The 18,748-nt window shown below is 28.1% G+C and overlaps 1 protein-coding gene across 1 annotated transcript; it reads right to left on the bottom strand.

The window, feature by feature from the left end:
- Positions 1 to 2,350: 2,350 nt before the first annotated feature.
- Positions 2,351 to 5,221, bottom strand: LOC101249776 (WAT1-related protein At5g07050). The gene is made up of 6 exons (XM_004249278.5): positions 4,877 to 5,221; positions 4,589 to 4,768; positions 4,275 to 4,494; positions 3,924 to 4,082; positions 3,015 to 3,166; positions 2,351 to 2,675 (listed from the first exon to the last, which is right to left on the bottom strand). The coding sequence occupies exons 1-6, from the start codon at positions 5,074 to 5,076 to the stop codon at positions 2,435 to 2,437; spliced, it is 1,152 nt and encodes a 383-aa protein (XP_004249326.2). The 5' UTR covers positions 5,077 to 5,221; the 3' UTR covers positions 2,351 to 2,434.
- Positions 5,222 to 18,748: the final 13,527 nt, after the last annotated feature.

The raw sequence follows: 18,748 nt of genomic DNA, 5'->3' as shown, positions 1-18,748 counted from the left end.
AAATAACGTTGAAGGAAAAATGACAGAAATCCCTTTTTTAAGTTTTTTTAATATCATTATCCCCTATTAGTTTTATAAATCTCCAAATCTCTCATTTTCACGCATCAGATTAATATATCAGCGCATTAAATTAATGTATCTCGCACATTAGATCAATGTATCATGTGCATCAGATTAGTGTATCACGTAAAATGTACATCAGATTAGTGTATCATGTATAAAATATAATGTATCTTGTTTAACGATTAATGTATCTCGTGCATCAGATTAATGTATCAACGCTTATATTATTGTATCAGTTTTAAGATTTTTCAATAATTATAAACTTATAATGGAAAAAATAATAATTTTACCTTAAAAATATATAATTTTTGTCTAATCCTATAACCATTTTACGTTTTCTTTGTAATTGTTGAGTCATTAATTTGAGTAGTTTTAATATCCTTATAGGTAGTGGTTATTTCATTCACAACAAAGTACGTTGCTACTTTTTTAAAAGAACTTTATGTTATTTTATTTTATTTTTCAGTCAAAAAGGCAATGTCACAAGACACCAATTGTCCAATTCAATTGTGTGTCGAATGGTGTAATTGATATGGTTACGTTAAAGATTTATAACTTTGTTGGTTCTCTACGTATTGCATTTTAATTATCTAATTCAATTGTGTGTTGAATGGTGTAATTGATATTGTCACGTATAACTTTATCAATTCTTTACGTATTATTTTAATTTATATGATATTATTATTTGAATACAAACTCAAAAAGAAAGATGACTTTTTAAAGTTATGAAAGTCGTTGAACTTTATTTTGTTTTTTAGAAATTCTCCAAGAATTTCATAGTAATTTTAATCAGAAAGTTAAAAGGAGAAAGGAACGGTGCTGAAGAAGAACAAATTAACAATCAACATGAACTGTAATTAGATGATTTGAAAATTACTCTACCATTATTGAAATATCTCAAATTTCAAAAGTATATAAAATTTTTATTGAATTTCAATACAGATATCAAATATTAAATTAAAAAAATGCAAACAAACAAAACTACTATCATTTTCTTCCTCTTTTAATCCTAAGCCACGTCTCTTTCTACCTCTTTTTTAATTTATTTTTTGATGACCTCACTTATGTAATAAAAAAAAATAAACACCGTTTAATTTAATCTAGAATAATAAAAAGAAAAAGTAGACCTATATCTTTTTCCTTTAGTTTTTTTTTTCTTTCCATTTTTATTTTTATTTTCTCCAGGAGTGGATGGAAATAATAATTACTCTTACACTTTCTATATTTTTCTCATATATATAATAAAATCAATAACAAAAAAAGCTTCTTAAATCCTTTGTAATTTATTCATTCGACTTGATAAATAAATATATCCAATTAATTTTTAATCAAATATATAATATTTAAAATTTTATATGATTTAAAATTCTAAACACATATAACTGAAGTTCAATTATTTTTTTTTTACGTGTTCTTAATGAACATCTCTTTCTATCCTTAAGGACAAATGAAAACTATCATTTTCCTCCTCTTTTTATCCCTAATTATGACAAGTCTTTTTCTATATCTTCTATTTTTTTTTGAAGACCTCATATCTCCATATTAAAGTTTTTCACTTTTATTATAGTCATAGTATTTAATTTGTTCTTCAATTTTTATTATTATTTGTTATTTTATTATTGTTATTGTTTTTTTTTGTTGTTGTTGTTGTTATAATTAAGTGTTGTAGAATGTTTTCAAATTGTTTTGATATATATTACTTGAGTTACGTTGCAGTTTCTCTAGCGTCAACAATATACACGAGTAAGGTTTAAGTATACTATACTCTATTCAAATTCCATTTATTTAGTTTTACTAGTTATGTTATTATTTGTAAATTGAAATAAAAATAATCGAAACACTGATATTTTCTAGTTAAGTTCTATTCATCCTAAAATTTGTCTTATCATAATTAATCCAAACTTAAATAATAATTTTACTTTATATAGACACACAAAGTATGTACGTACGTTTTCTTCTTTTCTATAATATAATATAATATAAGAGAAGATAATGATATATACTATATAGTTTTCAATTTCCATTTACAAATGCATCCAAAGGATAACAACTATAGTGGGAAAATGTACAATAATTGGCTACGAATAATAGAGTCGATTAATTTAGTTTCAAAAATTAATTAAATTATCTTTTGAAAAAAAGACGTTTATTTTAGAACGGAGAGAATAACAATATCAGAACTTTCTAAGTATATATTATCTTAATTATTATTTTTTCAAAAGAAGATATTATAAAACATAAAAATACTAATTAGAGAACATTTGTTATTTATACAAAATTCTCAAGGTTAAAAGAGTAAATTGCTCTAAACATATATATAATATCAAAATTGCTCTACATATATTCTTTTACATGTAATTTAATTTAAAAATTAAGACTTTGGTGCTTCTCTAGTTAACATGGGAAAACTAAATACTGGAGCTGTTGATATTATTTTTTCACTATTTTTTGACATTTCTATATCATTAATTACTATAATCATCATTTGATTATTTCCATTAATGCCCTTCACTGCTTCAATAATTACTGATGATTCTTCAATTTCATTTTCCTTGTATTTTCCCCATAGAACAAAGTATAGCCCTACCAGTATCACCAATGCACCAACAATTCTGAAATAAAAAAAATAAAATAAAAATTAGTTGATATAATATCAAGAAAAGAAAACGAGTTTGATTTTTCATATAATCATCTAACTAAATATTTATTATTTTAAAAAAATCACAATTCATAACTAAATAAAATAACGTTTTGTGATACGAAAAAAAACGATTGACACAAAAAGATAAAATGTATTGGTGGGGGTGGGGGGTGTTGGAGGGCAGTTGCATAGTAACTTAGGCTGATTAATTGAACATTCTTTATAAAAAATTATATTAAAATATATAAATTAAAAATATTTTTAACGAAATTTTTGACTTGACGATTCGAGATTAAGATATTAGACTTACCCTCCGATATAGAATTTTTCAGCAAGAATGAAAGAGCCCATAATGGCAACAATGATCATCATGAATGGACTAAAAGCTGTCACAAAAACAGGTCCTTTTTTCTCCATTACTTGACCATGTACATAGTATGCTATGCTTGATGACACAATCCCCTGAAATTTTGTGAAAAAAGTTATTTATCGTTATCGAGAGGCAATTAGATAGGATATGATGTTCTATAGCTTATTGATAACATGATTCTAAATAAAAAAAGATGAAGATCGAGAACTAATGTAAAAGGATATATAGTAGATAATCGATGTTGTTCAGTTTCTTTTAGTAGTATTATATTAATAATTCTGCTATCGTTTTATTTTTCGAGTTTACTATTCCATTCTTTACATTTTATATGTCATTCTTTTTTATAAATAGTTGGATCATAATACTTGTCAGTTAGAGTAGTTAATTAATATTTAAAATGTATTCATCATTTATTATAAAGCTGACCTGAGTAAACATTAAATAAGGATAGAAGGATAAAATTATATAATTTGTTAACGCAAGTGCAAGTATAAGATAGGACGTAGGGAATATTATTTATCGAACTCTTCCTTTATTTATTACACTATTTATGGTTGTTATTATTTTTTTCTCTACTATTTTCAATATGTTTTGTATAGAAAAATCTTGTATCACCTTTGCCAGAAAACAAGCAAGGCGTTTATATGAAATCATCTTTGCTAGAAAATTATACTATAGATAAGATTAAAATTATTTTTTATTTATATATAATATACATGTTGAATCTTGTTAGCTTTTTCGTGTTTTTACTTTCTTATATTCTATGTTTATTTAACTGAAAATTCTAACTCAGCTACTGAACTTACGACGAGTGGAAAAGAAAAAGGGTAAAAAAGGAAAAGAACTTACAGCATAGGCAGCAGCAAGAAGGTTCATGTCAAAACCAATAGCCCAAACAGAAGTATTGTGTTCCATTACAAATGTTAAAGCCATAGATTGCAAAGTTCCCATGAAGCAAACAAGTGCAATTAAAGATAATGGAGCTGTATATTTCCTCATTGTAATAGCCTGTATAGTATAAAATTAAAAAATTACTCTTAATATTAATTAATCACCATTTCTTGAATATTAATGAAAAAGAAATAAATTAAAGTTTTAGCCCTCGTTTGATCATAAATTCTGAAATTTAAAATTTGAAAAATTTAAAAACTGTTAAAATCTATGATCAAACGTTAGCTGACTGTTAACGTATATATATACCTGAAGAATGAAGAAAGAAGCCCAAGCAAGTGTAGCAAAAATGAGGAGAATTGAGCCTTTTAGCCACTCTTTATCATAAGTTCCAGTAATTTGATTTGACCAAATTAAATTAACAATTTGGCCTTTATACAATGTCATTAATATGGCACCACACATAGTTACTATAGTCCCAAACACCTTTGCTTGGCTTCCAATTTTCTTCAAATTCACCTTCTCCATTCTAAAAAAAGAAAAGAAAAAAATAATTACTAACTATTCCAAAAAGTTATAAAAAAAAATTAAGTTGATCTGAATGTCACAGTCATATTACGTACCTGCAAAGAACTGCTATGACGAATGTCATAGCAGATAACATGTTGGTTATAGCACATGAAAATGTTGGAGATGTCAATTTAAGCCCAGCATAGTAAAAATTTTGATCAATCAATGGCCCTAGAAGACTCAATACAAATATTTGCAAGAACATCATGAATGTCATCTTTGGCCTAATTTTCCTATCAACCAAAAAAAAAAAAGAGTTATTTTGATAAATATAAATCGTAAATTTTTATTTTTTTTATACGATCAGTATAATTTCAACATGTAACGCGAGTAAATTTTACCTTTCAAGTAAAAGAGCAAAGGGAGCAATGACTAAAGTAGCAAAGGCATTTCTATAGACAACAAGAGCATAATGACTCATGCCTCTATTAAGTGAAACTTTGGTTATAATATTCATTCCTGCATAACCAAATTGTAAAGAAATCATAGCTATATAAGGTTTTGATCTTTGAAAAAAATTGCAATTACATTCCCCCTCCATATTTTTTTCTCTCTAAATTTTGGAGAAAAAAAATAATTGATGAAATAAGAAGGGAGTGAGAGAGAAAAAACTCAAAAGTTTTTAGAGGAGATTTTTGTGTTTTTCTCAAGGAGGAGAAGTGTGACAATGAAACATATATATAGACAAGTAAATTAATTAATAGTAAACATATATGTAATGCTTCTTCTTTTTAATTTTTTTTTTTTGTAATAAAAAAAATTAATATATGAAGATAGTGGAATACACTTTGCAATCAATTAAAAGCTAACTTTTATATGTGTGTGGTTCACACTATCAAGTGAGTGAAATGTGTACCATCTCCATTTGAATCTAATTGAATATCCTAATTTGGTCATTTTATCCATCAATCATGTAAAGTTTTTATAAAAATTTACTATTGTTACATTTTCTTTTTTAATCATTATCTATATTATTTTAATTTAATATCTCCATTATCTTCTTTTTTAAATTTAATGATCGCTAGTGATAACACGTTTTGTTTTATTTTTTAGTTCAGAGAGGGGCATTCAGTCACCTAATTATCTTTTTATTTGTTTCTGCGTGGCAGTTGATATAGATGGTGATGTTTAATTACCTAATATCATATTGACTCAACCAATTTAATATTTTTAATTTTTATTTTCAAAGATTTAATATGAAATATCCGATTAATTTTATAACCAAATTGAATCCCCCGCGTTAAAAAATTACAATTTCTTTTACATATATAAATTTTGAATTTCTCTTTTAAGTTTGAATCATTATTATTATTATTATTATTATTATTATTATTATTAGTGCTATGATGATGCCATACTCAAATGGGTGGGTGGTGGGGTCCATGTATGTGGGACCCATGAGCAATCGTCACAGGAATATGCGGCATTTCGTCGCCGGTGATTCGCCGATCGCCGGAACAGTAATAATTTATGCCGGAGTTTTCAATATATATTTATATAATTGTTGATAAATGTTAATGATAAATAATTAGTGGTAATGACATGAGATTAACTATAATTAAGAAATTTTGCTTTTTCTTAGTGTGTAGTGTATGCTATAGCAACTACTAATAGAGTTATAGTCTTTTGTTTTGAATTTATTTAATCTGAATATGTTCATAGAATATATCAAAGTATATAAAATTTAATTAATTTATTGGTTTTAACGAAAACGAATCTAAAAGAACTAATAATTAATGGCTTAATTAATTAAGGGTAAAATGACAAATATATCCCTTAATTGTCATAAATAATATGTGGGTGTGCTCCGTCATATTTTTGGGATATTAGTGCCCCTACCGTCCAAAATTAAAACTAGAGCACATAATATATTCTTTATACAAACGGACATAGATATATCATAATCTTATCCACCGATCCCATATTTATATATTATCGGACCGATGAACAGTGGCGGATCCAGGATTTTTCTTCAGGAGGTTAGAAAAATAAAAATATAAACGTGTAAATAAGTCTTTCGAAATGTGTCCTTTGAATTTTTTTGGGTTTAAAACCACACTTTTGATACGTTTTTAAAATAAAAAATGCTTGAAAAATAGAACTGGTCTTTTAAAGTAAAAATAAACTGAAACTATAAAGGAAAATAAATAAATGATGTTGTAAGAATTCAAACCTAGGGCATGTAACTTAATATCAAGGGGTCTTACCATTGAGCCATCTATTTTAATTTGTTATTGAGTGTCACGACCCAAAACGGGTCGTGAGTGGCACTCACATTTATTCCCCTATGTGAGCGAACCAACCAGTCTAAAACCCCATCATTTCAAACATAATGAATAGAAAACATTGCGGAAGACTTAAAACTCATTAACAAAATGAATCAATAACTTCTAAAACTCAAAACTTTTATTATTATCCCCAAAATCTGGAAGTCATCATCACAAGAACATCTATCCTCAAATTTCTAAAGCTAAGAGTATCTAAGAAACTAAACATAAATAATAGCTAGTCTATGCCAGAACTTCAAGGCATCAAGACATGAAGAAGAAGATCCAGTCCAAGCTAGAAGCTTTAGCTCACCCTGAAATCTGGTGTGACGAAAACTGGCTAGAGTTGCGGTTGAGTTGAAGACGACGGCAAGTTTGCTGCACTCCACAAATAATCAAAAAGAAACATACAAGTAGGGGTCAGTACAAAACACGGGTACTGAGTAGATATCATCGGCCAACTCAAAATAGAAAACAATATATATCAAGTAATAATATAAACTCAACTACATTACTCAACATGTAGCAACAACAAGTACTATGATCGTTAATAAGTACCGCCAAGTTCACACATGAGGACTCAAGCCTCAATACCATACTCATTTGGGAATTAGGTTCATTACATTGAGTATATTAACATCTTTCAAGATTCATCACCTTTATTCTTGTGTCGGTACGTGACACTCCACTCCCCTAATTCTACGTGTCGGTTCGTGACACCCGATCCTCTAATTCTACGTGTCGGTTCGTGACACCCGATCCCCTAATTCTACGTGTCGGTTCGTGACACCCGATCCCCTAATTCTACGTGTCGGTTCGTGACACCCGATCCCCTAATTCTACGTGTCGGTTTGTGACACCCGATCCCCTTATTATACGTGTCAGTTCGTGGCACTCGATCCCCTAATTCTACGTGTCGGTTCGTGACACTCGATCCCCTAATTCTACGTGTCGGTTCGTGACACCCGATCCCCTAATTCTACGTGTCGGTTCGTGACACCCGATCCCCTAATTCATACTATTAATTCATCAAGCCTTTTTTTATACCAAGGCATCATCAATCTCATTACTTTAGTTCATCAAGCCTTCTTTTATACCAAGGCATCATCATTAACAAGGGGTTTTCAAGATTTGGGATTCAATAGCTTCATCATGCTTATTTCATCACAATTATGTAATCACATTCATGCAAGCATACAATTAAGCATATAGAAGACTTTACAATACAACCCAACACATATCATTCGCTATTAAGAGTTAACTACGAATAGTATAAAAACCATAACCTACCTCCATCGAAGATTAGAAATCAAGCAAGCAAGTTCCCAAAGCTTTGTTCTTCTTCTCGTTTTTCCTCTTTCTCGTTCGTTTCTCCCTCTCTTTCTGTTCTTTTCTTTTTCTTATTCAAACCCTCTCTCTTTTACCCTAATTAGCATATAATTAAGTATAAAAGATGGTGAATTAACCTATTAATTAATTCAAGGTTACCTCTTTTAACCCTCAAGTAATTAGACTTATTAACATTAACCCACTAACTTTATAATTAAAGCAGGAATAGTCCAAAACGCCCCTTAAATTACTTAACTGAAATCCGACCCAGCCTGGGATTACGCAGCTTGTGACGGGCCGTCGTGCCTGCGACGGTCCGTCCTGCTGCTCCGTCACAGAGTTCAGAGACTGAAATTCTCTGAAGAGTCTGTGACGGCCCGTCACGCCTGTGACGGTCCGTCCTGCTATTCCGTTACGAAGTTCAGAGAGTCGATTTCAGTGCCCATTTTTCAGAATTTCTAAGTGTTTTGAAACGAGACCCCTCGACGGTCCGTCGTGCTCATGACGGTCCGTCGTGGGTTCTGTCGTCTCAGCCTGTTTTTCCAGAAATAAAATCTGCTGCTCAAAACGACTAAACAGGTCGTTACATTGAGGAGGTTCAAAATATATGCATCTACAAAAATATAGAAAATTCACCTTATACATATTGTGTATTTTTTGTCGAGGGTGTTCGGGTAAACACCCTGGACCCAACGTGGGTCCGCCCCTGCCGACGGATAAGACCTATTTAGTCTTCGTTAGATGAAGGACATATATGCTCTAATTTTTGAACGATAGGAACACCAATATATGTTTCAAAAGAATGACAAAATGTGTTTGTATACCATTTACGATATTTCAAAATATATTTATTCTTTTCCCATTAATTAATAGTCATCTTTAATTATTTCCAAACTAACAATTTTGTTTTATGCAGGTGTAGCCTGTTGTTGTTTTTACAAGATAAAAAATTAAGATGGAAATATCACAATTACAATTATAAATTATTAAATATTTGACGAAAATAAATAATTTTCAGTTCATACCTAAATATATTTTAAACATATATATCTTCAAACATAAGAGACCAATTTATCATTTCTTAATTATCCTTTCTTGCCCAAATATTTTGAGTAAAGGAAGATTTAGGACCTTTTTAGTAGGGCATCGAAAATCTACGAGTTCACCTTGTCTCCTGCTCAAAGTTTGTTGTTAATCGGTCACAAATAGCGACATTTTTGTTATTCTATATTCTTTTCGAAAGTATATTTATTCATATCTATGCGGAACTGAGCATATATTTGTTGGAATAGACATTTTTTTCTGCCGGAGCCTTGTACAGTATATCTGATATGAATAATTAAACTCGATATGAACAATCGAAAAATATACATTGTTTAGATTTCTGAATAGCTAAAGTTAAAATTATGTATGTAAATTCAATTATATAAGAAATTATTTATAATTTAAATTCTGAATCTACTCATGATTTTAAAATAAAATATATATAATATATTCAAGTAATTATGGACCACGTTATAAATTATGGTTCTAGATAGATGAACTAAAATTAATTATTTAGAGCTAGCATTGGTTCGATTCTTTGTTGATTAGATTAGATTTTTCACTAAAAATCCATTATTAGTATATAATAATAAGTTTGGGACATTTGCATTTCTTACGTGGATGGCATGAAAGCAAAGGTTTCATATTTATCATTAAAAAATGTGGTGCCGTGAATGGAGATGTTTTCTTTTTAATCAGACGTGATTTGAGTTTTGATATGAAAAAACCCTACACAGGGAGCGTTTTTCCAAATAGAGCCCTATATGATACTAATTAAGTATAGTTAAGTTCTATTATAAATATCTAACACTGAATAAAAAAAATAAACTTGATATTCCATTACGATTCTCTATTTACTATATGCTCCCTTAAGTCTCAATTGTTTCACATGTTGGTACAAAAGGTACAACATATAATCTTTTTAGCAACATTACTGTACTTTTGTGGTGATTACAAAATTTTCAAAAGAATATAAAATAAATTGGATATATAAGAATCTCTATCTTACTTGATAGTGGATTTATAGTTAGAAAAAAGCAAATTCTAATTTGTTTAATCTTTTTAAGTTAATAGAACAATGTTGATTATAACACATTGTATAAAAAAAACTTAAATGAACGATACGTGTATTTCACATACACGTTAATTACTTGACCATAATTGCTTTGTATATGTTTTTATCATAATTCATCACTTAATATTGATAAAGTAATAGTTTAATATAAATATTAGATCAGAATATATTACTTTTTATTATTATTAAATAGTATATAGAAGAAGACTGTAGAAGTATAAGTATCTTCTCGTTGATGTATCTGCTTCCAATCGAGATTATTTATATAATTTCAATATTTTTTTTGTTTTAATTTGTTTGATCTTATTTTCTTCATTTTCTTTGTAGATTTGAAAATTACATCACAAAAATATTACCAATCATGTTAATTAACAATTTAAAATATTTAGAAAATATACAAAAAAAAATTGATTGACTGTAGAAATTCTTTGGATGCCACATAAACTAGGAAAGAAAAGTAACATATATCAATTTGAAAATAGCTTAAAATTAAAGGAATTATAAATCACAACAATTAATAAATTGAAATATTTGAAAGACACAAAAAATTTGGTTGACTTTTGAAATTCTATCTGTGTCACAATAATAAGTAATATTTATTATTGGAAAAAATAACAAATATATCCTCGAACTATCGTAAATAATGGTATGCAGATATCCTTCGTCATACTTTTGGAACATTGGTGCCCTTACCATCCAAAAACTAGAGCATGTATGCCTTTCGTTCTAACGGAAAATTAAATAGGGACACATGACATAATTTTGTCCATCGATAAATGTCGGATCATGGATAAGATTATGACACGTGTATGTCCGTTAGTATAAAGGGTATATATGCTCTAGTTTTTGGACGACAGGGGCACCAATGTTCCAAAAGTATGATATTGGGTATTTACATAACTTTTACAATAGTTCGAGAGTATATTTATCCTTTTTTCCTATATTATTTAAAACTTAAAGTAAAAGATTCTATAAATCACAATAATTAACAACTTTAAATATTCAACAGCTACATACAAATTTAAATGACTATTCAAATTATAACTGTCATATAAATTGAAATAAAAATAATAATATATATTGAGTTTGTATTGATACGAACTTACGTATCTAGTATATAATATATCAAGTTCATATATTTCATCAGCTTGCACCCAACCGATAGGAACTAATATCACATATATATATGATATATATGATATACCAAATGAATATTTCAATAGCTAGTGGGATTAAATTATTCTAATATTACATAATATAAATATGATATGAATATTAACCTATGTAGAGGATTCTAATTATTGAGGATCAAAACGTCACACATTATTCCAATTTATCTCCTAAAATATTTCATGATTTTATCTTCTTCATTTACAAATTCCAGCATTTCTTATTAATTATTAATTAATTACATGCTTCTATTAAAAAAAAAATCTAATTCTGCCCCAGCCAATCATTTTCTGACAACCTAGCACCATAATATATTTTTATTGAATTAATAGGAAATCTCAAACAACGAAAAAAACACAGGAGCACATTCTTTTAGCGGCAATTGAGTTATTCTCTGTTAATAGAATAGAACTTTTAACTTATTATTTTTAAAAAAACGTGAATTTCTCCCTAGTGCCCATCTAAGGTGCCGTTCAGAGAGTCACCGAGGGACGTTGAAAATGTAAGTATAAGAGGAACAAGTCTTGGCAATTTAAGTGAAAGTTTTTTAAAGAGAAAACTGACAATCGAGAGAACTGTCTAATTTCAAAGTAAGAATGAAGAGATCTTATCTGTCCAAATGTAACCCTCGCGGTAATTATTATATATTTTTATAAAGTACTTAGGTGTATACACATATTTAAAGTTGAAGTGAATTTTGTAGTTTAAAAAGAGAAGAGATAGAGAGTGGTCTTTAGGGTTGTCATGTTTGTATTTTATAGGCAACTTGTCTTATAAGAGAGGTAGGAACATCTACTACTTATCCTACTTTTGTTTTCTTCTCACCTTTTTCAATTCTTCATGTTTTTTTCTTCTTCTTATGATTGTGTCAATGGGTGTGTGCCATCATAACTTGTATAACCTAATTCAAGTTGGAGACATAGTGATTGGTGCATGAGTCTAGTCTAGTTGCTAAAGGGGCACTTGTTATTTTATGTAAAAAAAATAACACTAAAGTTTAAATAGAATTCTAAGGTCTTTTAATGAAATTTTCCATACATCTCTACTATATTTTACTAAGGACTAATTATTTTCCTACGGAAGTCTTTATCGCCGCGTGATATAGTGATATGTTGGATCTGAATTCTACACGAGTTGAGTTGAATATGAATGATTCAAAATTCATTAAGTAAATGAATAGGTCAAAATTTACTTAGATTGAGATAACCTGAATTAAGACGAATAATAGTTTCAATTCCAATCGGCCCAATTCTTATATTTCCAAGAGAAACTTTTTTATTGTTATATATACATTTTAAAACAAAAATACATTAAAATTATTTAGATAAAATTTATCATAGGTTAATTTGAGTTAATTTACCTAACTTCTAAATGAGTGATTTAAAAGATGCAACTTCATTTATATTACACATAGATATGTCATGTCTAATTTTCTTTTTAAAGCTAATTAGCTCTAGAATCCTAGCTATGGAGGATTTTTTTTCTCAAATATTGTAAATCCTCATAGTTGTAGAAGGTTGTCCTCCACATTTATTTTTCGATTTTTGGAGGTTAGGTCTTTGTCTCGTAATTTTCAACAAAGGCGAAATAGGCAATAATAGAGTCTGAGAGACCTAAAATTTACAAGAATAATTGTGAATGTACTGGCTGATCGTAAACTTTTAACCCCGCTCGCCCATATAAGTAAAACTTTATGTTTAACACTTGAAAATTTGCTCATTGGATGTAATTTTATGTTTTCAAATGAGCTAAATCGAACGGATTAAAATTGATTAAGTTAATAAATTGATTGATCATTAATCATGTTTACACGAGCTAGTGATCAACAAATTATGGTTCTAACCTAGATAAACATTACTCTATCTAGTTACCTCCTAATCCTACTATAATAATTGGTACTAAATAATTATAAATTAAAGTACAATTATATTGCAAGTCATGTCCTATTCTTTTTATCCCCTTTTTTTTCCTTGGTCAAAAAAGTAGGAAAATTATCATAAAAATATTTATTTTATAAATTTTTAATATAATTTATTGATGGCTTTATAACATCACATGAAACAAAAGTACTAATTAATTTAGTTTCATATAAGACACACTTTAATTGCAACTATAAATCAATAATCCTCCTTCAATTGCAACTATAAATAAACTCTAAAGGTTGATGATTCTTGTATACAGAAGAAAAAACCTCATAAAGTCGTAAAAAGACAAAAAAATAAATTATATAAACATTTAATTAATAAAGTTTCACTTTCATTGATTAGTTATTATTATCTTCCACTAATCATTGATTAATGTTTTGAATACTTGTATTATAATTATAAATCGATAAGATAATACATACCAAAAGGTTGAATTATTGGTTAGATGTTGAAAATAAAATCATCAAATACTTTTTTTGGTCAAAGTTAACGTATATACCAAAAGATGGATCTTCCTTTTTCAAACTTTTATTTTGTTTTATTTAATTTAAATTTTAATAAGTATTCAATATAACGTCTATTTACAAACTGAAAAGAATTTTTTATGCATTTCACTTTAATTTTTTATTAATTTTTTTTTCTTCAAAAAGCATAATGATGTATACTTTTGAACCAATGAATTTGTGTTATGTACTTAATCATGCTAGGGAGCTCTTTGATCGCCTAACATGATAGAAGACGAAATAACTAATTATCGGTTGTACTAGTTAGGAAAATATCATCAATAAAGTTTCATAAATGATACTTTAGATTTTTCGAAAGTTTTTGAATATTAATTATAAGAAGAAAAATAGTGAACTAATATTTTGTATATTGTATTAAGAAAAATATTTAAACAGACATATCATTTATCAGATAATTACAGATAAATCTCTTCTAAAATAAATATTGATAATTTCATATAAGTAATTTACTATCATAAATTATAATCCAATAATAGTTATACTAACAATATATATAACCTAATATAATTCATATATAATAAAATTTTGCACTTAGAAGTACTCTATGAAATATGGAGAACTATTACATACGTGAGCCATGCATGCATGATCAAGAAGTCTTTTCAATTTTTAAAAAGAGCTTAGTGCACATACTTTTTTGGAGTTGGACCAAAATAGTGATAGATAGATGTAAGGGTTACCAACCATGGGACCTAAGGTCGTAACGGAATGAATATGATCTGATCTAGCTTCATTTTTAATTAGAGGTTTTGATTTTAAATTTTAGATGTGATTTTTTTTTCCGTCTAGGTTTTAATATTGATATCGAATATCGATTGAGAATTAGGTAGCTGCATGTCAGAGTTTTCTTGTGGTAGTCTTCTTCTTCTTTTGTCTCTCTCGATTTTCTCTTTATAACTATTTGATATCTTTAATTGATCTTTAATTTCCTTTTTAGGTGTGTTTATATAATTGATTGATTATAATTATTTTGGACAAATCTTTTGTTGGTGAATGGTTCAATTCAAATGAATCTTCGGTCTAATTCAACCTAATTTTAGTTCACTATGTAACTATTGGTACTTTTTTCATCTCATTTAATTTATCCTTCACTTTCTTGACTCTTATCTTTTTCTTGTTAATTATTAGCTGCTCCTCTGATTGAGTAGTTTAGTAGCTTTTGCAACCAATGGTAAATGGTAACATTTGAATTATTGTTACTTTAATTATTTGTTTTCATGCTTATGTAGTGCTTAATTATTAGTTATATCATTCTCAACAAATTAAAGTATAGCTACTTTAAATTTTTTAAAAAAATAAATCCTTTTTACAGTCAAAAGGCAGTCTTGCCAATTCAATTGTGTCAAATCATTATTAACTGATCCATGATATAGTACTATGGTAGATATTTTAATGGCTAAATATAGACAGAGTTATGGAGACGGATTTAGGATTTTGAGGGTAGTGAGTGTCATATCGTTAGATTAATCAATGATAAAATTATTACTCATTAAGTGGCAACCGTTTGTAATGGTGTTAACGCTGATTTTTCATGTGTGGAATACGGATTCGAATTCAAGCCCCAACATTTTTATTTTTCAAAAGAAATGGAAAATGCATTAAAAAATGAGCTAACAGAGAATCGAATTTGCGACCTAAAAGCCAGAAATTAGATCCTTAACCACGGGCACCACAAGCCTACTTGTGTCTGGGGGTGACAAATTTAATATTCATAAGCTTTTTGTGCAGATATACATGTATATATATCTATATATAAAATTTCAATCGAGATCACTGGGTATCGTGACACCCCCACCTTTATACATAGATCCGCCTTATGACAAAAATATCTTAAATTAACACGAAATTTCATTTAGACATATGACATAAGTCATAAACATATCCAAAGGATCCTACATCTTAGAATACTTGTCGTGTTTTAATTTGCATGCCCTTTTAAAAATTATTAGTATAGTCAAAGGTTCCTACATCTCAAACCATTAGTTGTTTTCTCTCTCTTACGTTGTAGCTTCTCACGGTGGACGAAAACAAGAGAGGTCAATGAGAGTTGAATTTAAAAGACAGAGTTAAGAATCTACGATTAATTTAAAGGATTACTCCCAGATACAATTGTTCTTCCCTTTCGTATACTATTATGAAATTCTTGTTTGGCGTATGATTATTTTACTTTTATTTATGTCTTGTGATTTAATCTCTCTCCATTGAGTATATACTTATTTTGTTTTATGCGTCATAATTTAGATGTTTGTAATCTTCAAAATAATTTACTAGTAAGGGTCGTAAATGAGGAAAAAATAATTAATTTTATCTCAAACTTTTAATCTTCTAGTTTCTCGATTTATTTTCTTCATGTTCAATTTCGGGATAATGCACAAGTACCTCCTCAACCTATGTCCAAAATCTCAGAGACACACTTATACTATACTAAGGTCCTATTTTCCGCTGAACTTATTTTATTAATTATCTCTACCACTTTTTGGTTCACGTGGCACTATCTTGTGGGCCCAACACTGGTTGACTTTTTTTTCAAGCTAGTGTCACGTAGACCGAAAAGGGGTAGAAAATTACTTATAAAATAAGTTCAGGGATAATAGGATCTTAGTATAGTATAAGTGTGTCTCTGAGATTTCGAACATTGTGCATTTTCCCTTTGATTTCATCAAAGTTTGTTTGTTTTTTCCCCAAAAATTACGTAGCTTAAAGTTAGCAAAAATATTATTACCAAACCTTTCTCTTGATACTTACGTGCACAATGTAAAATGATGGAAGTACAATTATTATTCATTATGTGTGAATTCATAAATTATGTGCAGTACACATTTGGGACCAAAAAAAAGAAAATGAAATGGAGCTTTCTTATCTACAAATAACATAAACAAAAATTAAAAAATTTAGACATATATGTACATATTTTAATTATTTTTCTCTTTTATCAGGTGGGTATTTGTCCTCTTTTTGACTTTGACCTTCTTAATATCCATTCATTTTCCTTCTTTTGGTATTTTTTTTAATCACCATCTTATTCTAAAAAAAAAAGGTAATTTTGACATAATCAAGATTTAATATGAAAATTCATGCTTAGCCCCTTAGGTATACCTCTCTTCAACTTTTTAAAAACTTTGCATTATTAAGAGTAATAATATCCCTTTTGGATGATTATATTATTTCTCTTTTTCATTAAGAAAGACAATGTGTTATTTATTACTCCCTCTGTCTCATTTTATGTAACACTTTTCGTTTTTCGAGTGTCAAACAGTTTAACTTTGACCGAACATTTGCTTATGAAATTTTCAAATTTTTTGATACGTAAATATATATGTCTAAAGAATTAATCATAATTTATGGATAGAATTGTTTTCCATAGGTAGAAAAGGAAATATGTGGAATAGTTGGTTGAGAAGAAATGAAAACTTTCACTTTCTTCATCTTTTGATTTAATCCATAATAATAATAATAATAATAATATATATAGTATATAATAAGTTATAATACATGTCTCTTTCTATCTCTTTTAATAATTAGATGTGTAGACCACACACTTACGTATAACACATTTAGAATTTAAGTAATTTTCATGCCCCTATTATATATGCAAAGGCCGGTGTCACAAAATTGGCCCTCTCTTCGTCTTAATTTATATGTATCGTTATTTTATATTTAATCGGTTCAAAAAATATATATTTATTTAAAAATTATTGAACTTTTAAACTTTTTATTTTATCTTTCTTATTGTTTATAGTATTTTGTAAATAATTAGCAGAACGTTATATTAGACGATAGAGGCGATGGGGGTGGGGTGGGGGTGGGGGTGGAGAATAAGGCATGAAATAATATTTTTTTTATTTGTACTTAAAAATAATATTTTTCTGATTTTAAGAAATTGATTTCTTAGAATTGAAAAAATGAGTTGGTGACTATCCAAACGGAAAAATGTCTTCATACATATTATAAAAAAGATACCTTTAATAAGATAATTTATAAAATAAATTATTTAAAAAAATTATATTAAACTATATATTCAGATCAAATATCGTTACATAAATTAGGTTCGATATAATATTTCTCATTATTCTTTATAGGACATATTACGTACGTTGTCTTTTCCAAGTTCATACAATCATAGAATTAATTCTTTTCACGTCATCCTAAAACTTGCCAATAATTGTCCTTTTCTTTTTTCTAGTTTCTTAATTTCATGCACCAATTATTGATTCACAAAGTAACGGTTTAAAATATATTCGAATTTTGATCAAAATTGTTATAATAATTTTAAACTTTGAGTAGGATCTATTATCACATATACTATTTAATAGTATATTTTAAAGGTATATACGTACTCGCATGGACAATTTACTATTTATAACAATCTCAAAGTTTGAGATTTCTACAACAATTTCGATCAAAGTTCGAATATATTTCAAACCTTTTTCTGCTTCCTATATAAGAAAAGGTTTTTTTACTCCCTCCGTCTTTGTTCGCTATTTTAACAATAAAAGTAATAATTATTGTTATTTTTATTTTACTCTCAATGTTAATTATTTGTTCCTCAAAACATATATATCGTCGATCAGAACTCAAAATGAACAATTAACGGAGGGAATAACATAGAAAACCGTGTTTGGCAGAAAATAATTGGCTAAAGAAAAACTATAGTGGGAAATACCTAATAATAAATAATCATATATTGCAACATGTGGTACACTTATAAGTGACGTTGGCTTCATGCTAGATTATTATTATTTTTAATATATAGCATAGTATTATTATAAGTTTATGGATAATACCAACCTACCTAAATGATTGTGACTTCTAACAATTCACGTAGTAACCTAATACAATAATTATTGTGTACTCCCACATTGCTAGTGTAACGATATAG

This window comes from Solanum lycopersicum, chromosome 10 (genome assembly GCF_036512215.1).
Source record: "Solanum lycopersicum chromosome 10, SLM_r2.1".
In the NCBI taxonomy this organism is placed as follows: Eukaryota; Viridiplantae; Streptophyta; class Magnoliopsida; order Solanales; family Solanaceae; genus Solanum; species Solanum lycopersicum.
The sequence above is the reverse complement of the archived record's forward strand: the minus strand, read 5'-3'. Positions and strand labels throughout refer to the sequence as shown.

Bases quoted from the DNA above. Each gene is read 5' to 3' on its own strand.
- LOC101249776 (XM_004249278.5), bottom strand. From the start codon at position 5,076: ATGGAGGGGGAATGTAATTGCAATTTTTTTCAAAGATCAAAACCTTAT. The intron at 4,495-4,588 runs GTACGTAATATG...TTCTTTTTTTAG, and splicing joins GTCATAGCAGTTCTTTGCAG to AATGGAGAAGGTGAATTTGA. The intron at 2,676-3,014 runs GTAAGTCTAATA...TTTTTATTTCAG, and splicing joins GAAAAATTCTATATCGGAGG to AATTGTTGGTGCATTGGTGA.